The following is a 24,068-nucleotide window of genomic DNA, read 5'->3' on the forward strand; positions in this document are numbered from 1 at the left end:
ATCGCGATGGCAGAGTAAGAACATGGATTTCACCTTGTCCCATAAGCACATCAAAAATACATACACGTGAGACAATTCTCATGAAAAACCAGCTGGAAACTGGAAGAAGAGCCCTTATACAACCAAGGCTACAAGAAAGATTCCTGTGTAACTCAGTAGGATGGGGGGAAAATGCATTGAGTTGGGACCTGTGGCCCAGGAAGGGTCTAGGAGGGAAATAAAGACCACACAAGTGGACTCTGTCCGTGGGGAGTGAGCAGATTGAGACAGGCTGGGTGTTCCAGTCCCAAGACTCCTGCATAGAAACAAACCAGCCCGCTTGACTGGTGGGAGAACACTAAGACAGAGAGAAAGGCTGGAGAAGCCTAGACTCCATTCCCAGGGAGTGTACAGGTGCTGGCTTGCTCACAGGCAGTGTGGAGAGAGGTTTGGCTTAGTGGCTGCCACCTGGCCATGCTTACCAATCTGAGTTGAATGAATCCACTGGTCCTGCTTGCTCATGCCACAGTTGAGCACAAGATCTAGGGCAGACACAAGATTAGGGCTGCCAGGCTGGGGAAAGATTGCATCGAGGGATACAGAGGCAGCCTAGGAGCCTGGGGTGTGGTCCATGTGGGGCTAGTGGCCATGGTTGGTGCTTACAGCATCAGGAAAACAGCTCACACCTCTGACAGCAATGCAGTCACTTCAGTTCCTACAACCATAATACCCCTTTCCCCAATTCCAGCCTAGTGAATGCTCTGGCCCCTTTTACTCCCAGCCACAACTCCACCCTGGGTCTGGGATGACCAAAACAGAAGAAAACGTGACCTTGGGCTGTGTCCGGGGAGAGCTGTGGATGCCTACACCGGCAACACTGCAGACTTCCATAAGCACATGAGCCTCGTTTACTTCGGCACAGCCCCTCCTTTGGGCCAAAAGCCCTACAATGGGAAGAAGAAAAAACACATAAAGGGAACACAGCCAGCTTGAGCCCAGCCCTCTGCAATGACTGATATAAGAAAAGAATCTTAAAAAGTGAATATATGTATAACTGATTCATTTTGCTGTATACCTGAAACGAACAGAGCATTGTAAACCAACTGTACTCCAATAAAAAATAATTTTTAAAAAATGCTGCTGGCAGACTTAGAGAACAAACTTAGGGTTGCTGGTGGGAAGGATGGGGGGGAAGGATAGTTAGGGAGTTTGGGATTGACATGTATACACTGCTATGTTTGAAATGGATAACCAGCAAGGACCTACTGTATAGCACATGAAACTCTGCTCAGTGCTGTGTGGTAACCTGGATGGGAGAGGAGTCTGGGGGAGAATAGATACATGTATATCTGTGGCTGAGTCCCTTTACTGCCCACCTAAAACTATCACAACATTGTTTCCTAATTGGCTATTGTTTGTTGTTGTTCAGTCCCTAAGTCATGTCCTACTCTTGGCGACCCCATGGACTGCAGCATGCCAGGCTTCCTTGTCCTTCACTATCTCCCAGAGTTTGCTCAAACTCATGTCCATTGAGTAGATGATGCCATCCAACTATCTCATCCTTGTTCACCCCCTTCTTCTACTGCCTTCAATCTTTCCCAGCATCAGGGTCTTTTCCAATGAATCAACTCTTCACATCAGATAGCCAAAGTATTGGAGCTTCAGCTTCAGCCTCAATCCTTGCAATGAACATTCAGGGCTGATTTCCTTTAGGACAAACTGGTTTGATCTCCTTGCGGTCCAAGGGACCCTCAAGAGTCTCCTCCAGCACTACAGTCTGAAAACTCTGCTATACCCAATACAAAATAAAAAGTTTTTTTTAAGTATAAAAAACAGTGCTGGGAAAACTGAACAGCTACATGTAAAAAATAAAATTAGAACATTCTTCAATATCATACACAAAAATAAACTCAAAATGAATTAAAGACCTAAATATACTCTAAAACTGTTAGAGGAAAATGTCAGCAGACCACTCTTTGACATAAATCTCAGCAATATATTTTTCAGTCCATCTCCTAGAGTAATGGAAATTTTAAAAAATAAACAAATGGGACCTAATTGAACTCAAAAGTTTTTCACAGCAAAGGAAATCATAAGCAAAATGAAAAGACAACCTACATAATGGGAGAAAATATTTGCAAATCATGTGGCTGACAGGGTATTAATTTTCAAAATTTATACAGTTCCTGCTCTCAATATCAAAAAAACAAACAACCCAATTTCAAAAATGGGCAGAAGACCTAAATAGACATTTCTCCAAAGAAGTTATACAGATGGCCAAGAGGCACATGAAAAGATGTTCAACATCACTAATTACTAGAGAAATGCAAATCAAGACTACAATGAGATATCACTTCACACCAGTAGGAATGGCCTTCATCAATAACTCTGCAAACAATAAATGCTGGAGAGGGCGTGGAGAAAAGGGAACACTCCTACACTTTTGGTGGGAATGTAAGTTGGTACATGGAGAACAGTACGCAGATTCCTTAAAAAACTAAAATAGAGCGACCATATGACCCTGCAATCCCACTCCTAGGCATATACCTGAGAAAAAACATGACTCAAAAGGATACATGCACCCCAATGTTGATTGTAGTGCTGTTTACAGTAGCCAAGACATGGAAGCAGCCTAACTGTCTATTGACAGATGAATGGATAAAGATGTGGTACATATATTCAATGGAATGTTACTCAGCCATTAGAAAGAATGATATAATGCCATTTATAGCAACATGGATGGACCTGAAGATTGTTATACTAAATGAAATAAGTCAGAGAAAGACAAATACCGTATGTATCCCTTATATGTGAAATCTAAAAATAAAAAGATACAAGCAAACTTATTTACAAAATAGAAACAGACTCACAGTCTTAATGAACAAACTTATGGTTACCAAGGGGAAAGGGTGGAAAGAAAGGGATAGATTGGGAGTCTGGGACTGACATACACACATCACTATATTTAAAACAGATAACCAACACAGGCCTACTGTATAGCACAGGGAATACTTTGCTCAATACTCTGTAACAATCTAAATGGGAAAAGAATTTGAAAAATAATAGGAACATATACATGTGCAACTGAATCATTCTGCTATACACCTGAAACTAACACAACATTGTTAATCAACTCTTCTCTGATATAAAATAAATATTTTTAAATGTTAGTAATAAAACTGCTAACTGAATTAAGAAAGAGTAGTGATATAAACACAGATAATTTTAACAAAAAACTATAAACTACAAAGACACAATCAGAAATAGATAATGCCATTTCTGAGATTAAAAAAAAAACATTTTAGAAACAATCAATAGCTGAATAAATGACAGAGAAGAGCACATGAATGTGGTGATATAAAAGATAGAATAGTGGAAATCACCCAATCAGAACAACAGGAAAACTAATGGAAAAAAAAAAATGAAGTAACATATGAGATCCCTGGGATAATATATAAGGTACCAAGATCCACATGCATTATAGGCTTTTCAGAAGAAGAGAGAGAAAAAAGAGTAAAAAATATACTTGAGAACATTATGGCTGAAAACTTTCCAAACCTAAAGAAGGAAATATATCCAGGTACAGGAAGCACATGCATGCATACTCAATCTGTGCAACTCTTTGCAACCCCCTGGATGATAGCCTGCCAGGCTCCTCCTCTGTTCATGGAATTTCCCAGTCAAGAATACTGAAATGGGTTGCTATTTCCTACTCCAGTTTATCTTCCTGCCCTGGAGATAGAACCTGCATCTCCTGCATTGGCAGGCAGATTCTTTACTACTGTACCACCTGAGAAGTCCAGAGGGTCCCAAAGCAAAATGAATCCAAACGGACCCATACCAAGACATATAATGAAACTGGCAAAAGTTGAAGAGAGAATCCTAAAGACAACAAGAGAAAGAGTCATATATGGAATCCCTACAAGGCATCACCTGATTGCAGAATCTATTCAGGTCAGAAAGGAGCAGCATAATATATTCAAAGTACAAAAGGAGAAGAATGTGCAACCTAGCATGCTCTACCCAGAAAGATTATTATTTAAGAGAGAATAAGAGAGAAGCTGTTTCTCAGATAAGCAAAACCTGAAAGAATTCAGCAATACTAAACTTCCCCTAAAAGAAATGTTTTCTCTAAATGAAAAAGAAGCAAGAATCTAAAGCCAGTGCATAGATTACAAAAGAAAGAAAATTGTAAAAGAAACTGTACAATATACAGTGAAGGGATAGCATGAAGGTATAGAGCTGTTGTTCAGTCGCCCAGTCGTGTCCAGCTCTTTGTGACCCCATGGACTGCAGCATTCCAGGCCTCTCTGTCCCTCACCATCTCTGGAAGTTTGCTCAAGTTCATGTCCATTGCATTGGTGATGCCATCCAGCCATTTCATCATTCTCTAATGCCCTCTTTTCCTTCTGCCCTCAATCTTTTCCCAGCATCAGGGACTTTTCCAATGAGTCAGCTGTTCAAATCAGGTGACCAAAATACTGGAGTTTCAGCTTCAGTATCAGTCTTTCCAACGAGTATTCAGGATTGATTTCTCTTAAGATTGACTGGTTTGATCTCCTTGCTGTCCAAGGGATTCTCAGGAAGTCTTCTTAAGCACCGCAGTTAGAAGGCATCAATTCTTCGGCCCTCCGCCTTCTTTACAGTCCAGCTCTCACATCCATACGTGACCACTGGGAAGACCACAGCCTTGACTATACAGACCTTTGTTGGCAGAGTAACGTCTCTGCTTTTCAACACACTGTCTAGGTTTGTCATAGTTTTCCTGCCAAAAGGCAAATGTCTGCTGATTTCCTGGCTGCAGTCACCATTCACGGTGATTTTAGAGCCCAAGGAGAGGAAATCTGTCACTTATTCCACCTTTCCCCTCGTATTTGCCATGAAGTAATGGAGCCGAATGCCATGATCTTAGTTCTTTTTAATATTTAGTTTTAAGCCAGCTCTTTCACCCTCATTACATTACATTGCATCCCTAGTAGCTATTCATCTTGTAACTGGAAGGTTGTACATTTTGACTCCATTTTTCCAGCTTCCCCTCCACCAGGAGTCTTATATAAGACAGCTCATAGGTAAAGCAATCTAGTTCAAGTTGATAACAACTTAATCTTGATTATCTACAAAAGTTTCACCCTTTTACTTCATCCTTTTATATTTTGAAGTCATTATTTTCCTCTTTTTATATTGTGCTTCCCAGGTGGCACAGTGGTAAAGAATCTGCCTGCCAATGCAGGAGGCACAAGAGACTTGGGTTCGATCCCTAGGTTGGGAAGATCCTCTGGAGTAGGAAATAGCAACCTACTCCAGTATTCTTGTCTGGAAAATTGCATGGACTCACTCCATGTGGTCGCAAAGAGTCAGACACAACTGAACAACTGAGCGCTCACACACACACACACATTCATTAACAAATGATAGTAGCTAAATTATTTTTAATGCTTTTTCCTTTGATCTTTGTAGTATAGTTCAGTGGTTAACAAACCATGCTATTAGAGTTTTCTGACTGTATATTTACCTGTACCAATGTGTTATGTGTTTCCATATGTCTTCATGTCTTTAATTAGCATATTTTTATTTCACCTTGTATTAACTAACTCCTTTCTGTATTTCTTGCAAGTCAGATCTAGTCGTGATGAATTCCCTTAGCTTATTTTTTCTTTTTTAATCTAGGAAGGCTATAAGATTTTTTGTGTTCTTTACACAAATTCTATATAGGATATCAGTATTGCAAATATCTTATCCAAGTCTTTAACTTCTCTTTTCACTCTCTTAATGATACATTTTGATGAACCAACATTGTGCATTTTAATGAAATCTAACTTACCAATTCTTAAAAATGGTTTTGCTGTTTAGGTGATGTTTAAGTAACCTTTAGCATATTTCAAAGTTATTAATACATGCTATGCTTTCTTCTGGAAGTTTTATTGTTTTACTTTTCACTTTAGACTTACAATCCAAAAAGTTTGAATTTGCTTTTTGTGTATACTGTGAGGTAGAGGTAATGTGTAGAAAAATTTAGCTGAGAACCCAGAGTGTTAAGTGCTAATGGAAAGAGGCATATCAAATTAGTTGAGGAAAAATACCAACTTTTAAATAAATATTGTTGGGTTAATTGGCTAGTCACATGGAAATATAGTCACTTGGATCAATTTCTTACAAGGATAAATTCCAAATGGGTAGTCAAAATGTTAATTTAATCCTAGAAACTATTGGCAGGAAACATGAATGAATCATTTCCTTACCTGGAGTAAGTGGAATTCTCACACAGTACTGGTAGGGCTCTATATTAGTATCACCCCTTTGGTAAACTGTTTGGTGGTTTCTTTTTAAGTTATGGATATGCCTACCCTGTGCCTCATACATTTTACTTTTAACTACCCACCCAAGAGAGATGAGTGTGTGTGACTGTCAAAATTCTTACATGATAAAAATGTAAAAGCGGCTCATATGAGAATGTTCTCAGCAGATTTACTTACAATAGCCCAAAGCTGAAAACAACTCATGTCCATCAATAAGAGAATTGATTTAATGAATTGTAGTGTATGTATGTGTTACGCTGTGCTTAGTCACTCAGTTGTGTCCAGCTCTTTGAGACTCCTTAGATGATAGCCTGCCAGGCTCCTCTGTCCATGGATGTTCTCCAGGCAAGAATACTGGAGTGAGTTGCCATGCCCTCTTCCAGATCATCCCAACCCAGGGATCAAACCCGGGTCTCCCACATTGCAGGTGGATTCTTTACTGTCTGAGCAACCAGGGGAGCCCAGCGTATGTACACAATGGGAGAAAAAGAACAAAGCTTTGGTATAAGTGAAAACACATGAGTCTTAAAAATACTATGGTGGGTGATCGAAACTAGACTCAAGACAGTATTTTCTGTATAATAAGTTCAAGAACAGATAAAATTAGTTCTATGGTGATGGAAGTTAGAATAATACTTTTGGGAGTAGATTGTTACTTACAGAAACTGATAGGAATGATTAAAATGTTCTATGTTTTAATTGGGATGGTGGTTATATAGGTTTATCTGCTTATCAAATCACATCACACTCTATACTTAAAATATGTGCATTTTATTGTACATGAATTATACTTCAATTAAGAAGATAATTGCCAGAAGTGGGAGGGAGATTCAAGAGGGAGGGGACATATGTATACCTATGGTTAATTCATGTTGATGTGTGGCAGAAGTCAAACTAATATTGTAAAGCAATCAGCAATCAGTTAAAAATAAATATTACAAAAAGAAGATTCTTACGCATCTCATAATGAATGACGGATCTCGCTAATAAGAATCAGTAGGGGCTAAAGCTGTTAGATGCACAATCGAAGGGAAACTTTATATTTCATAGATAAATCTGAGAGCAACAAAACTTATATAATTATTCCTGACATCATTAAAACTAGGAAAATGTCTGCCTTCAGATATTTTCAAGTGTTGGGCCAGATTACCCTTTCTAAACTTCCAGGCCTATTTCGTAAGGCTTTGATATAATAATAGTTTTAATTTTGAATATTGAAGTAAGTAATGAGTTTTGGAAGAATCCCATCAAAAAAAATTTGTTATCAATTAATGTATTTGAATACTGGAGGATCCCATAATCAGAAATGTCCTTTTCATAATTTCTTTGAGGAAGACACATGGTATGTTGGCACTGGAGTGAACATTCATGTCTGGTAGGGAGTAGTGGTTACCATTCTCAGTACACTCAACAAAATAAGTAAAAAATCAAAAAGCCATGATAAACAAATGGACAAGAAAAATTCCATCAGCTTTACTGGCAGCTCTTTTAAACCCAATGAAGTTTAATTGGCCAGCTAAAGGCAGTTAGAGATGAGTAAGATAAGGCATGTGTTCTTGCTGTGATTTATAACATTCTAGGGCAAATTAGACAAACAGAAATGATTCTTTTTTTGTGAGGAAGAGAAAAAAAAAGTACCCATAAAGTGACTTGGGTATTCAGAGGAAGGAGAATTTGTATAGCAATGGTGAATCAGAGTGGAAGTGGGTGGCAAAAGAGGAAAGGAGTTGAGAAAAACCGGAAGAGGAAGCGGAAGAAATGAGAGTTGTAATGTATCTTGAACACACATCTTGCCAGGCCTAGAAGTGGCTGTATGTGAGCTGTGAATGCCGCAGAGGCAAGAAGTCCTTGATTTACTGTTCACTACTAGCATTGTATATAGAGACACTTCGTAAATGCCAAGAAAATCATGCTGAGTGTGAGGTGGACACTGTCCACTGGGGACAATAATTTTTGTCCACATAGGAAAATCTCAAGTGTCCAGCATTTGCTTTTTTGCTATTTCTGCTTCACTATAATCATGATAAATGTGAATTTCAGACAAAAACTTTTGTGAATTTTCAGCTGAAGAATTTCTAGTCCACCTCCACTAGCTAAGATAATCCACCAGGATCTAGAATGGTCTTATTTTAAAATTTTCTACTGTGCGTCTGAGGGTAAGCTTCTTGAAGTACAGAAATGCCAGTCCTTGTAATGGGAGAAATCTGTTGTTCAGAATAGTAATCCTCTGACTGAGGTAGAAACCAAGCTTGAGGCAACAGCAAGGATAACACTGAATTACAGAGAGGAGTAGGGTCCCTCCAGAACAGACAGGGCAGAAAAGCCAGGGCAGGCCAACTGTGAAGGCAGAGACGTACTGGTAATGTTTTACAGGGAGAACTCAGGAGTAGAAGTATTTTAGCGTTCTGAAGTTACAGTAATTGTAGTTGCAGCATTTGTGAACGTAAGTTCGATCCTGGAACTTGTATGTCAGATCTCTGCAGAATCTCTGACACACCAAATACGATAACTGGAGGGTGCCACCTATAATAAGAAGGGATCAGAGAAAAATCAGCCAGTGATCTAAGTTCTTTAAAGACAACTCACACACGGCACTAGTCCTGTCCGTAAAGATTTAATAGGGCATCAGGGGTAGGTTTGGGGTTGGCTTCCCATCTTGTACTTCCCAAGGGGACTCAGGCAGGGAGATGAAGACATCACGGGTCCCCTGCAGGAGTTATTGGTCTAAGTTCCCTGGAAAACCTCAACCCTCTGTACTGATGTTTCTTCCTCCTGGCTCGTTTCCCCAAGTCCTCTTCAATCTGCATGCACAGGGGCCCGTGCCCATGGGTATGTGGCACTTTGGTTCCTCTCTTGAATTGACCTTAGCCTGAGATAGAAATTTGCTGGCGTACTCTCCTAAGAATTTTCCAGGAATCTCACAGCACCTCCCTGGACCCTCTAACTTACGCTGGAAGATCTTTAAGATCATGCATGTCTCATGATTCTGAGCAACACAGATGCCAAAGCCTCTTCTACAGCGATCTGTCTGTGTACGAAGGTGGCAGGTTATGCATCTCAGTGGTGTCACTGCAGGAGAGCACAGAGCTGGTGTAAGGCCAGGGGAGGCAGAGACTTAGAAGAAACTAGACCTATCTAGACCTGGGAGTGGGCTGGGGGTACAGTGCAGGGGGTGGTTGGGTTGAGGTAGCAAGCAGTTTGAGCCCTCACCAGCTCCGCATCTGGAAAAATGTCATTGTGAGAGTAAAAGGATTCTGACCCCCAATTTAGCCCTTTTAACCTGGTGAAATTGAAGTGTCTGACTCTTTTGTGACCCCATGGACTATAGCTCTCCAGGTTCGTCTGTCCATGAAATTCTCCAGGCAAGAAGACTGGAGGGGGTAGCCATTCCCTTTTCCGGGGGATCTTCCCAACCCAGGGATTGAACTGAAGGCAGATTCTTTACCATCTTTGCCACCAGGGAAGCCCCTTTAACCTGATAACTTTGAACAAAGATTTAGCCTCTATGGCATGCATTTTCTGGCTTAAAGATGATTCTGTTAATGCTAACCTGGCTTACTTGGCAGCAGTGTAGATAGAGTGGGATAATGAAGCTGAGTGCTTTAAAGTGTTTGACCCATTACTCTGATGGGATTTCTGACATTCATCACATAGATATGGTTAGGTGATATAGTCTGTTTTGAACTTCAAACTGAATCTATGTGAAAGCCTCCTGAATTATATACCATAGTCAGTGCCACTTTATGTGGTACTGTGGGGGGAACTGATCAAAATAAAGTTTAACTTTAAAAAATGCTCCTTAATACACCTAAATGAGAAAGTATCATTTCTTGAGCATCTTGTTTGGGCCATGTTCTCTTTCTTTGTTATCTGATTTAATTCTCACAAAAGCCTTGTAACTAGGTGTTTCCCCATTTCTCAGATGAGCAACCAGAGAATTTAAGACAGTGACTGAATTATTTTTTATCGTGTCTGATCCCAGTGCATCCAGTATTTTCTTTCCTACAATCACTTGTTTGAGCATAAAAATCACTGGTAAGGGTATCAAAACCCTTGATGTCTCTAAAACCAACTATGAAATTATTCACTATAGACTGACCAGCTCCCTCAGCAATCAGGGCACAGATTTATATATGGGAAGGGTGTACTGAAGGAGACCTTGCTCAGAGTTTTGATTATGGGGAATGGTAGGGATGGAGTGGTAGGGGAGCCCTACGAAGGGGCAGCCATAGAGGCTTGAGCCCTTGGTAGGGAACGGTAGAATGTTACAAAGGTCAGACAAGTTGACGCGGAGGCCCAGGGAGCACTCTAAAGGCTGGCTTCCCCTCCCATATAAATCTAGTCAAGACTCAGCCCAGCCTGGACACCACCTACACGAACAGAGTGTCCCAGGGAGCCCCCTCGATCCTGGCTCTGGAGCCTGCTCCTTAAGTCTCTTGACTCACCCACACTGCAGCAGAGGAGGAATAAAAGCAGCAAGAAGGATCTGTCCATCTTGACAGAGACGTACCTCGAACAGGAAGAAAAGAAGCCAGGGGTGGCACGCACAGGCCTGTAGGCTACAAGAGGAAACCTTGCTCTTCATCACAGGGCAGGGATTATTCATGCCTGAGGGGAACCAGTCCCACACAGTCATCTCTGGGTGCCGCAGTTTCTTGCTTTCTCCACCCATCACAGAGGATGGTAGTTAAAAAATGTTGGCATTTACATGAAGTTAACTTTGTTTTTTTTTTTTTTGTATATATATATAATTCATCTTAGTAATTATTATTAACGTGGTTATTATTCTTATCCTAATTTCACAGAGGAGGAAGCTAAGGCCTGGTGAGGTCCAGTATCTTTCCCAAGATCACATTTCTAGTGACTTATAGTGCCAGTATTCAGAGCAAGATCTTCTAGTTTCAGAAGCCATACCTTTAACCATTTTGATTGAATGCCTCTTGGAGGTTTGTTCATACATTCAACTAGTATTCATTGAGTACTTTTATAGGCCAAGCACAGTTTCATGTATGACAGCAGGGCAACAAATAAGATCAAAAAAAGCTCACCTAGCTCCACGCCTTATGGGTGAGCAAAAGAAGAGAGAAAGAGGTAAAAAGAAGGGATCATCCATGACTAAGCTGGGTCTTCCAATTAGAACTTCTGATTCTCAGCCCAGAACTCTTTCATTTTACCAGAAATCTGTTTTCCAAGGCCAGGAGATATTTACTTTGTAGGGCTGTGAAATCGTCCCTAGGATTATCACATGGCTTGATCTTTTGTGAATTTATATTGTGTATCTGGCCAGTTTGGCCCACATGCTTTAGGGATCTGTCTCTACAAAAATTAACTCAGGTAAGGTTCACCATGGGTAAACTACTGGAAAACTATGACTGGTTCAGGCACTGTCAGTCTCTGACATTTCACTGACCCATCAGTGAACTTACAGTACTTTGGCTAGAGATAATAGGAATCTTCTATCGTGGACTCATTTAATGACATGTTCTTTAGCTGTAGGAACAGTATGTTCTTCAATATTTCTCAAGTAGGACATTTTTAGATGACAGATAACGATTGGGTGAAATCAAGCCTTAGCTCAAGTGCCATGAAATTTATGATGTTCCTTTTATGTGAGCACAGTGTTGAGTCCATCTGCCTAAGAAGAGCCATAAGCCTTTAACATGAGAGTCTGTTCCTGAAAATAATTGATTCTAGAATCGAAATCAACTTTGTGAAGTCTATGAATCCAGTTTTCTGTCTTCCATCTTTCAGAAGAAGATGTTAGAAACTGGGATAGCATTTTTCAGGACTTTCCAAAGGCTTATCAAGAAGGCAAGCTTCTGAGCCTTTATGTGCCACCTGTTTCCTCTTCTCTATCTTTAAAGAGAGTGACTCTAGAATCAAAGCAAAGGAAGAAGAAATTCTAGCTTAAACCACAGAGGGTTTGCCCAGTTTCCATGCTACTGCCTTCAAGGTGCCCTCTGGAAGGTATTTTCTGAAAGCCCCACTGAGTTTTGAACCTCTTCCCTATTTCCAGTTAGGACTGTAGAATTTTGCAATGCTGCCCACGCACTAGGTTCTCTGATCTTACTTCTCATCCCTCACCCATCAAATTTTCTCTTGGAAACAATGTACTGTGGTATCTGTGGGCCTTCTAAAGTAGAATGGATATTTGTGGATGTGAATCTGGAACTCAAAATAGAGGTCAGAGGTAGAGCTATAAAACTGGGTGTCTTCAGCACATGGGTGATCTCAAGCTCGAGCTGTGAGAACAGACTCAGGTCTCATGCAGTCTTCAGTGAATCAGAACTCAATTAGTTCCCAGCTGCTAACCCACCCAAAGCAAATTAAACAGTTTGTTCTGAAACTGATGGTGTCTTCAAAGCTCATTCCAGAAGAAGCTGTCAGTCTTTCCATCTTTTCCAACACCCAAAGCCCAAGGGAAGCCTTGATGAAACAACATATGACATGATGCTCCCAATTATCATCTTCCCAGCCAGGCTCTTGACCCTTGAATGCCAAAACCACAGCTACAGCCTCTCCATCACCACCTTTCCTGGCCAGGTGCCCTTTCCCATACGTGGCTCCTTTTGACTGAAGTTTCTGACACCTACCCTAGCAAAAGGACCCAGGCTGCTCCTGAAGTTTTAAGCCCTGTACAAGGGATTCATGTTTGATAGTTTCCAAGACCTTCATGCAGACTTGAATATACTACTAACACCAATCTTATGATGAAAATTCATTCTCAATGTTGGTAACATACCCAGAGTCACAACACTGGCAAGCAGTGGAACCAGAATCTGAACCCACATGTGTACCAAACTTGAGCCTGGGGTAAAGGGAGATGTCCTTTCTAGAATTTAGTATCGGTACAGAAGAGTGGGTACTTTGATGTCTTTTCCAGTCCTGGGAAAAATGATGCTTTTCATTGACGTCTTGGAATTGTAATAGTGAGCAAGAAATCCCACTTTGTGTGTATGGGACTAAGTAATCTCAGTAGCAAGCACCGAGCATCATCCCCTGCAGCCCCTCTCTCTACTTACCTGCCATCACCTCCAGCAAGATGCATCTCTCTGAGTTTTTTGTTCAGCCATGTCTCTAGAACCACATGAGCAGCTCTCATCCCCATGTGGCAGGTTGCTTGATATCTCTGCACTTTGACATTTGCTGTGCCTTTGGGTGCCTGTCCTTATTCACCACCCTATTGTGGTGTTGGAGAAGACTCTTGAGAGTCCCTTGGACTGCAAGGAGATCAAATCAGTCAATCCTAAAGGCAATCAACCCTGAATATTTATTGGAAGGACTGATGCTGAAGCTGAAGCTCTAATACTTTGGCCACTTGATACAAAGAGTCGACTCATTGGAAAAGACCCTGATGGTGGGAAAGATTGAGGGCAGGAGGAGAAGAGGGCAGCAGAGGATGAGATGGGTATATTGCATCACTGATTCAATGGACAGGAGTTTGAGAAAACTCTGGGAGATAGTGAAGGGAGGCCTGGCATGCTGTAGTTCATGGGGTCATAGAGTCAGACAACACTAGTGACTGAGCAACAACGACCACAACCCTATTCACTTATTCTAGCTATTAATAGCACATCACTAGCTTTCAGAGTCCTTTGCAAGTACCCTTTCTTCAGGGACACCTTCCCTGGTCACACAGTCAAATTTGAATGTCCTTTATCTAGGCCTCCAAGTCAACTGTGGTTGATGTACTTGTGTTCACCTTCACTAGCCTCTAACGTTCGTGATGCTGCAGATTAGTGGCCTGATTTGCTTGGTATCTTCTCTTTTGATAATACTGGCATTTCGTATGTGTGTAGAAAATATTTACTTTTTAAAAAGACATCAATTAATTGATAACACCTGAAGGCAAAGTAGGCACATCTCTCCTTCTCCTGAAACTTCCCTTTCCTACACCACAGCAGGGACACTTCAGTGTTTCCCTCACATTCAGACAATACCTGAAATCCTGAATTTAATTCCTGGTGCCTCAGTCTAGGGCTTCCCAAGTGGCGCTAGTGGTAAAGAACCCGACTGCCAATGCAGGAGACAAAAGAGAGGCGGGGTTCGATCCCTATGTCAGGAAGATCCCTTGGAGGAGGGCACGGCAACCCACTCCAGTATTCTTGCCTGGAGATTCCAGTGGACAGAGGAGCCTGGTGGGCTACAGTCCACAGGGCCGCAAAGAGTTGGATATGACTGAAGCATACGCCTCAGTCGAAGTGAGACAATGACAAATCTGATTATTCTGAGATTATCAAAAAGAGCTAAAAGGAATGAAAGTATCCAAACCCTCTCTTAAAAGGTTAAAATGTGGCAAAGAGACTTGTCTTTCCTAGCAGAGCACAAGGCTTAGCTATAGAGGAGAATTTTAAAATAGATGGTTTATGGGCAGCCGGCTGCAGTTTGTGCTTTGGTTCTTTCCGGGAACACTGAGATACTGCCCGTCACTGAAATTTTATGATTATATGCTTATATGATTTAGAAGAATAGCCCAAGGACAGAACACGGATGGAGATCAGCCAGTACCTTCCACAGGCAACTGCACATGACCAAAGTCCCAGGATGTTTGTTCTCTTTCTGCTGCGCATTGTCATTCTAGTCTGCATGAGTAAGGGTAAGTCCTGGAAGCAAAGGGCGGGCTGGTTGTGGGTTAAGAGAAAGGAAGGTGCTAGGGGAGGAGAAATTTCCAGAATTGGCTCTTGGGACTTTGGCAGATGTATATGCAGCTGTGATAAGAAAAATCTTCTCTTTTCACAGGTGAATTTCAGGAACATGTGACAGGTACGACCATGGCTAGTCTAAAGTCCTCGGTAAAAAGGTTATTGGTGACACTTTAAGAGTAAACCTCCCCCTCTCTCTTTTGAGAAAGCTGTAACCCACTCTTACTGTAAAATCCTAGGAGTTTGATCTTACCAATTTAGTCCATTTCGTGAAGTTAGGAAGCTAAAATCCCTGTCTTTGCTTCCTTTTCTCCATTACTGAACAAAATCATCAGGCTAGATAAGGGGCTCATTACTTGGGGACCAGAGATAAATTTTTAGGGGAACTCTGACCACTTGAAATTACATTCAGTGTTTGATTTATGTCTGTACAAGTTTGCTTTCACAAGATTATCAAAGGAGTCAGGGTCCCAAGAAAAGTTGGGAAGCACTAGGCAGTGGTTAAGTTCCTGTTGGGAAGCCCCCCAGCCTGGAGAACCTTCACCATAAAACCGCATCCTATAAGCACCTCTTTCTGTGTCTGGCAGAGCCTTCAATGATGTGTTACAAATGTAAAAAATATCATCTCGGGATATGCTATGAATCCATGAGGTCCTGCACCCTGAAGTACAGACAGACATGTGCTGTTGAAAACATTTACTTCCTTACCAAGAAAGGTAGAGTTGGGCATAGAGTAACTAAGAAGTAGCCACCTTTCCCCCACTTAGAGGCAGTCACTTCCTTTTGTCATTAGAACACATGGGTGAGTCGGATGGGTAAGGATGGGATGGTCCTGCAAAGATGGACTTTTCTGTAAGACAGTATTGAGTGAAGGAGAGGTGAATGTCCCCTCTAAGTTAGAAAATAAAATCCATTCTCTGGGTCAGTAATTAATAGACTGTGTCTTTTAGCTCACTAGGGTCTAGAGAAAAGTCAGTGAAGGTCTGAAGAGAGGTGATTCCTAGGAATATGGTAGGAGAATACAGAGTCATCCTGGTTGTATTCCGTTTCTTTCACCTCCTCAGGGCGGAGTATGTATTATTACTCAAAACTGTCGTGTAAGGCCAACTGTGAGGACATCAACTTCTTAAGTTTTGAGAAGAGGACAGAGCTCATCTGTTGCAAACATAAAAGCTACTGCAACCTCCCCGAAGGTGTCTAGTTCTGCATCTCTCCTGGAGTTTTGATTATTCTTCGGCTCACCATCCCCTATATGTTTTTTTTGCCAAACCTATATTTTGTTCTCCTCTCCTAACCAGTGGCAGACAGTGAGAAAACCAGCAAGTAGTTAAAAGAGTAGCCATCATTAATGATGGAGCCCCAGACAGAACTTTTGCAAATCCCTATATACAGGGTTTTGGTTTTTTTTATGATGGTACTGCCATGGATATTGTTGGGATTTCAATTGGTTACTCATTATGTCCTATATGGAAATGCAAAGTGTTAGTCACTCAGTCACGTCCGACTCTTTGTGACCCTATGGACAGTAGCTCACCAAGTTTCTCTGTCCATGGAATTCTCCAGGCAAGAATACTGTACTGGGTTGCCATTCCCTTCTCCGAGGGACCTTTTCGATCCAAGGATTGAACCTGGGTCTCCTGCATTGGCAGGCAGATTCTTTACAGTCTGAGCCACCTGAGAAGCCAACTTTAGGTAATGTAGTAATATCAATCTTGTTTTAATCACATAAATGTCTGTTTTATTTATCCCATTCTGAATGGAAATGCAAAGCCTTGTGTCAAAATCATCCCAAACCAGTACTGGGAATTCTGTAACCACACTTTATCCTCATTCATACTCATTGCTCTAGGCTAGGATTATCCGGATTAGCCCTGGCACTCTCCTTGTGTCCATGGGTTATGGCAACAAGAAGACTAACTCGAATTTTCTAATCTGCTGGCAACATGAGCCGTATCTTTCTCTTGTAGACCTTTTGGGGGAGAATCTCAGGCCAAGAAAAAACTGAACAAACATAGGAATGAGGCTTCAAGAACTATTTTAGGGGCATTTCAGTTTGTGGAAATGAAGATTCGAGAAACAATTTGGTGTGGGTGGAGCTGCCATCACCCTCTCTGACCAGGTAGCACTTGGTTGAACCAGGTGATTGAATTGGAAATGGAGACCTTGTGCCAAGAATGGCTGTTTCTTCTCATAGGAATGTGAAAAAAGATGTTGATAATAAAGCAGGTGAAGATAATAGAATGTATAGAGATTCCATGCAGTAGTGTTCTAGTTACAGAGAGCCCCATGTAAGATGCAGTTATGAATAAGCAGAAGGAGTGATATAGTGAAAGCTAATGGTGGTGGGAGATCAAGACAGTCAGTCCCACAGGAAATCAACCCTCAATATTCATTGGAAAGACTGAAGCTGAAGCTCCAATACTTGACCACCTGATATGAGTAGCCACTCATTGGAAAAGACCCTGATGCTGGCAAAGACTGAGGGCAAGAGGAGAAGGGGGTGACAGAGGATGAGATGGTTGGATGGCATCACTGACTCGATGGAAATGAATTTGGGCATGTTCCAGGAGTTGGTGATGGGCAGGGAAGCCAGGAGTGCTGCAGACCATGGGGTCACAAAGAGCTGGACATGACTTAGCGTCTGAACAACAACAGTGGTGGGAAGAGATGCAGATCCCTCCCTCTCTCTCCTTCCTCCCTCCCTCCCCATCCCTCTCATTCTCCCTCCTTCCCTCCTTCCCTTCCTTCCTCCACCTCTCTCTCTCTTTCCCTTCCTCCCTAATATAATAAAACAGATAGGCAGAGAAAGACTGGACAGCATTGGTGGTGGAACAGCACGCCTGTGGCCAAGGTGGCGAAGCCTCCTTGGGTATGAAATAATCCCAGCATTTCTCTCCCTGTGAACGAAGCATACTGCAGTTCTTGGTCCTGGATTTCCATGATCAATTTTCTCCCTTATAATGCCACAGGAGATTCTTACAATAAACCGATCACCCATCTACTTGAATAGTCTGGTGTAGTCTGTGCCGTTGCCTGTGTCTGAAAATATAATCCTTCCTGAGAGATTCTCATTTGGGATTTTATCCATACAAAGCGGGGATAAAAAGAGACAAGTAGATAACTTTTTAAAAATAAGCAGGCAGGTTGGAAAAGTCAATCGAACAGGGATATTTTGAGTTAAGGAAACACATATTTTTAAAAATTTTATTGAAGTATATTTGATTTACAGTGTTGTGTTAATTTCTGCTGTAAAGCCAAGTGATTCAGTTATATATATATATATATTTTTTTTCATATTCTTTTCCACTATGGTTTATCACAGGATATTGAATATAGTTCCCTGTGCTATATATTAGGTCCTTGTTGTTTACCCACCCTGTATATAATAGTTTGCATCTGCTGACTCCACACTCCCAACCCTTCTGTCCCCCATACCCCTCCCCATTGTTAACCACACGTCTGTTTCCTATGCCTGTGAGTCTCTTTCTGTTTCACAGATGTGTTCATTGGTGTCATATTTTAGATTCTACGTACAAGTGGTATCATATGGTACTTGCTTTTTCTGTCTGACTTACTTTGCTTCGTATGATCATCTCTAGGTGCATCCATGTTGCTGCAAATGGCATTATTTCCTTCCTTTTAATGGCGGAGTAACATCCCATTGTACATATGTACTGCATCTTCTTTATCCATGCATCTGTGGATGGACATTTAGGGGAAACAGCATATTGTTGTTTCTGACTTTATATAGGCTCTCTCACCTGTTGAATTATGGGGTTGGGAGACGTAATCTAAAAAAAAAAAAAAAGAAAGAGATCATTGTTTTCCAATGGGCTTCAGAATAGACTTTAAAAATATTTGTGAATCAATGTTTAGACAAAACTTGGCTTTGTTGAACACAAAGTTTCTAATTATAAAACCTTTCCTTAATCTTTCAAGAACAAGATTGTTCCTGTTCTTTCAAGAACAAGCATTGGTACTCTCAGCATTAAAGCATTGAATGTTACATCATATATGGATGATTTTGATTTGACTTTGGTGCCCTGCTCGAAGCTTCTTTGCTGACCAGCACACCTGCCACTCCACTGCACTGGGTGTTGGTTTATGACAACTCACAGCTATTTCCTTCTCCGGAGAATAGCCCTCTGCCAAATGGGAGCTGCCTCGCCTGGACACTAAGCTCCCAACTAGAGCAAACCCCTCAGCCAACAAATGGCCAACTCCTCCCATCAAGTTGGGACTAAGTCTGTGGCAGTTCTTGTGCCAGAGCTTTTCTGTGGGATCTGACTAAAGCCAGTCTGCAGTTGAGACCATGTTATTGGTAACATTTCCCCTGACCTCCCTTGCTTTCTTTACTCCCCCTGTAAATTTTAGGCTGAGAAGGCCAAGTGTTTTCTACCATCATAGGGCATGGAGTGCTAAAACAAGATGAGGGAATTCCCCAGTGGTCCCATGGTTAGGACTCTGCACTTTCACTGCTGAGGACACAGGTTTGATCCCTGGTTGAGGAACTAAGATCCCACAAGCCATGTGATGTGGCCATTAAAATTTTTTTAATTAATAAAACAAGATGAGGTTGGGTTATAAATGTTACATTCTGGGACCTCTGAGTGATAGTGCATGTGGTATGTGAATTGGCCTTATTCGGCTTCCTCACAGCCAGATAAAATTGCTCTAATCTTGGAGAGAATTTTCTTTTGGTGTACCACATCTTGGGATATTATTCCTATTTCCATTTTCCAACTTGAACAAACAAACAGAATAAGACCTAGGTGAAAATTTTATATAATAAATATAAACAATAACAACAAAAGAAGACCTGTTACCATGATTGTCTGTTGTTGCAAAGAAAGAATTGTGGAAACAAGGGGGAAAAAAAAGAATCTCCTGTGGGTCAGAGAGCAGAATGGAAAAGGATAGAGAATTGATCTCCGCACCCATTTTCTTTCATTTAAGTGGAAACTACATTCCCAGCACAGGGAATGAAAAACTTCCCATTGCAACCCTGGGAGATGATAGCAATTCAGTCATCTTCTCACCAAAATCTAGGAGATAGCTACCTTCCAGGTGGCTCAGTGGTTAAAAAAAAAATCTGCCTGCAATGCACATGTTCAATCTGTGCAGGAGATATAGGCTCAATCCCTGCATCAGGAAGATCCTCTGGAGAAGGGAATGGCTACCCACTCCAGTATTCTTGCCTGGATAGAGGAGCCTGGTGGACTACGGTCCATGGGGATCAAAAAGAGCTGGACACAACCAAGCAACTAACAACTTTCAAGTTCAACTTTCAGGACTCTTTCTAGTGGGAGTCAAGGGAGAGACTTGAAATGATCAAGCAATGTAAAATCCTTGACGCAGTCCCCACTTTTGTAACTGGACATGAGGCGGAAGATGACAGTCACAACTGCATTCACTCTGCCTGCTCCACCTTCCCTCACTTCCGCCCATGTCTCAGCTGGACAGGGCTCTTGACCTGATGGCATATTCCAGCCTTCAATCCTGTATGATCTGAACTCTTGGTGGTTTTGTCCTTATGGCATCATTACAGGTTTCTATTGAACAAGACTGCTGGACGAGAGAGTACTAAAGATGTTCCAGTGGCGATCCTATGGTTTTCAAAAGAGTTCTTCATGCCGTCATGGTGTAGTAACAATCTAAATTCCCTTGTAATCAAAATCAATTACCTCTTTTTCGCTGCCTGTGAGACTCTGATATTTTGCTCCCTCTCCTCCTCCGCCCCCACCTTTGTCTTATCCTAGGGTCAAGCTGAGGCAGGGGACCAGGGGGAACTGGGCATACCCTTTACACTGTAAAGAGAATCATCCCATGGGTGTCTCCCAGGTTCCACCATAAACAAAAGGGAAAGGAATTTGTGAAACTTCTCAGAGTAATTCCCTGGCTTACTAGGCTATTGTCTTGTTGCAAAATATGTTTTAAAAATATAAAACCCTGCCTATTACAGGGCTTCCCAGGTAGTGCTAATGGTAAAGAATATTCCTGCTAATGCAGGAGACACAGTTTCCATCCCTGGGTCCCCCTGGAGGAAGAAATCGCAACCCACTCCAGTATTCTTGTCTGGAGAATCCCATGGACAGAGGAGCCTGGCAGGCTACAGTCCTTGGGGTCCCAAAGAGTTGGACACAACACCGCGCTCACACACACTGTGTATTACTACATCATTTTAGCTTTCTTTTGTTTTATACCAAATCTTGTTTTATTCCTGGACAGAGACTTACTCAGGATGTAATGGGGTCAGGTTGGTTCCTGCGGGAGGCAAAAGTGAAAAATCACATAAAAGATAAAACAGGGGACTTCTCTGACAGTCCAGTGGTTAAGACTTGATGCTTCTGCTCTAGGGGTTGCAGGTCAGATCCCTGGTCTGAGAGCCAAGATCCCACACGCTGCGTGGCCAAAATAAATAAATAAATAAATAAATAAATAAATAAATAAAATACAACAGAACTTTGCCTGGTACCACTTTTCCCCGTCTCAGAAGCCTCTACCACTGTGTGCAGGACTTGGGTTACTGGGCTTCAGTGCCTCTCAACTAGGCTGGGTTTGGGTTTGGAATGTCGACTTGAGAGCCTTGAAGCTTCTCCTACCAACCAATATAGTGTTTCTTCTATCTTCTTCCTCTTTAATTAACTATAGTAAGCAGTGAGAATTTTCTAGGACCTCCTCTTATATCTTATGAAATCTAAGCTTTGACAGTACTATTTTTTTAAATTTATTTAATTAAAGGATAATCACAGTATTGTGTTGGTTTCTGCCAAACATCAACATGGACCAGCCATAGGTATACATATGTCCCTCCCTTGTGAGACTCCCTCCAACCTCCCACCCCATCCCATCCCTCTAGGTCATCACAGCCCTAGAGGGGCTCAGTTCTCTGAGTCATACAGTAATGTTTTGCTGTTAAAAGCCTCAGAAATCTTCTCGAGTCCTGAATTTCCCAACTATGTTCCTATTTGCATGGCCTCCGCCACAGTTTATCTAACTGCAGCATATAAGCAAAGATAATTTGAGTTGTTTTCCCGTAGGTGGCCAAAAGCTAAATGTACTCTCTCTGATACCATCTATGAAACCAAGTTTCTATCCTAGGGCTGTTGAACACTGGCCGTCACCTGCCCTGAGGCACTGGCTGCTGTGAAGCCACAGGCAGTGAGCAACACAGGCCCGGAGGCTTTCTCACACTTGGCCGCTCTCTGGCTCAAGAGAGGACATGTTCCCACATTTGAGCAGTTTGATCCAGCAGCAGTTCAAAGTATTCCTCTCCAAGTTCTGCTTGTGAACTTTCTGCAAACTCTGCACTCACAGGGCTCCTCTTGAGAATAAAGGAGACTTAGGGCTTCCCTGGTGGTTCAGTGATCAAGAATCCGCCTGCCAATGCAGGAGACAAGGGTTCGATCCCTGGGTCGGGAAGATTCCCTGGAGAAGGAAGTAGCAACTCAATCCAGTATTCTTCCCTGGGAAGTCCCACGGACAGAGGAGCCTGGTGGGGTCCATGGCGTCCATGGAGTCTGTGGGGTCACAAGGGCAGGACACAACTTAGTGACTAAACAACAATAACAAAGGAGAGTTAGTCTTATCCTCTCTCCTACTTTAGTTTAATCCTATAACTGCTTCTCAGTGCAGTCTTGTTTCCACAATAGGCCCTGGTCCACTGAATACTGTTCACCCTCTGGGACTCCTTCACCCCCATCCTTCTTGATGTAATAAAAATTTACTATAAGCTTAATTTTAGCATTCAGCATATAATGCGCATTTTCTCATGCCAACTGTTGCCCTAAGCCCTTGACACACAGTACCTCATTTTATTCTCACTGCACCCTTATGAAGTACAGGAAGTTAAGATGCTTTGGTAAGGTTCCATATGTAGTTAGAGCTGCCATTTGAAGGCACAGTTCACAGGAGCATTGTTTTAAGCTGATATGACACTTCTTCCATAAAGTGACCTCAATAAAGGAGCTAATGTATGAAGGACCATTTCCTTTACTCCAACAATACCATCTTTCAGGGCCGAATGAATATATCAGACTTTATGGAGTGGCTGACCTAGGTGAAACAAAAAAGCAAACTATTGAGTTGGTCAAAAAGTTCATTCAGGTTTTCCATACGAGCTTACAGAAAAACCCAAACAAACTTTTGGGCCAACCCAATATAAGCTAAATATGGCTATCTCCATATCTATGGTACATCCATAGTGCGGAATTTTGTTGTTGTTCTTTAGTCGCCCAACTCCTTTGTGACCCTAGGGATTGGGGTATTCCAGGCAAAAATACTGGAATGGGTTACCATTTCCTCCTCTAGGGGATCTTTCTGACATGTCTCCTGCCCACATCTCCTGCACTGCAGGTGAATTCTTTACCACTGAGCCACCAGGGAAGCCCAGCTATCTCCATAGTCCAATGGAAAGAAAAGGAAAGTAAAATTTATCCTAGGCCCTTCCACACAGGACCCAGGTCAACCTAAATAAAGATGGAAACCGAGGCAAGTTTCAATGACCAGATATTGAGGTTATTCAGGAATAGCAGGGGAACTGCAATTCGGGAAAGGCATGCTGTAGCAAGACACAAGCTTGTCTGTTGAGGGCTTGGGGTGGGCTGTATGTACAGGAAACAAGTGCAAAGAGGGGTAAGTCCAGCCAGAGTTCAAGCAATAAGTTCATTGGCTTGAGGATGGGGAGAGATTCCTGCTGGATGTTCATAGGTCAGGAGATAATTCTCAGTCTTCTGTAAATCAGGCAAGTGCACAAAATCGATCCCTCAGTTATTAAGATCTATACTTCTCAGGGAGCATGCATGAGATTCTTTGTTACATATCCTCTGGTTTCATTCTTTAAAACTTGTTTATTTTTAGTTGGAAGATAATTGGTTTACAATTGGCTTCCCTAGTGGGTCAGAGGGTAAAGAATCTGCCTGCAATGCAGAAGACCCGGGTTCGATCCCTGGGTCAGGAAGGTCCCCTGGAGAAGGAAATGGCAACCCACTCCAGTATTCTTGCCTGGAGAATCCCATGGACAGAGGAGCCTGGCACTCTGCAGTCCATGGGGCCGCAGAGTTGGAAATGACTGAAGTGACTTAGCACAACTGCTTTACAATATTGTGTTGGTTTCTGCCATACATCAACATGAATCAGTCATAGGTATACA

The 24,068-nt window shown here is 41.9% G+C and overlaps 2 protein-coding genes across 2 annotated transcripts; one reads left to right on the top strand and one right to left on the bottom strand.

The window, feature by feature from the left end:
• Positions 1–8,655: 8,655 nt before the first annotated feature.
• On the bottom strand, positions 8,656–13,304 carry PATE3 (prostate and testis expressed 3). Its single transcript, XM_043921387.1, has 3 exons — positions 13,298–13,304; positions 9,225–9,344; positions 8,656–8,798 (listed from the first exon to the last, which is right to left on the bottom strand). The coding sequence occupies exons 1-3, from the start codon at positions 13,302–13,304 to the stop codon at positions 8,656–8,658; spliced, it is 270 nt and encodes an 89-aa protein (XP_043777322.1).
• Positions 13,305–14,765: 1,461 nt separating this feature from the next.
• Positions 14,766–16,118, top strand: PATE2 (prostate and testis expressed 2). The gene is made up of 4 exons (XM_043921401.1): positions 14,766–14,871; positions 15,015–15,038; positions 15,505–15,633; positions 15,982–16,118. The coding sequence occupies exons 1-4, from the start codon at positions 14,766–14,768 to the stop codon at positions 16,116–16,118; spliced, it is 396 nt and encodes a 131-aa protein (XP_043777336.1).
• Positions 16,119–24,068: the final 7,950 nt, after the last annotated feature.

This window comes from Cervus elaphus, chromosome 2 (genome assembly GCF_910594005.1).
Source record: "Cervus elaphus chromosome 2, mCerEla1.1, whole genome shotgun sequence".
NCBI classification, from domain to species: Eukaryota; Metazoa; Chordata; class Mammalia; order Artiodactyla; family Cervidae; genus Cervus; species Cervus elaphus.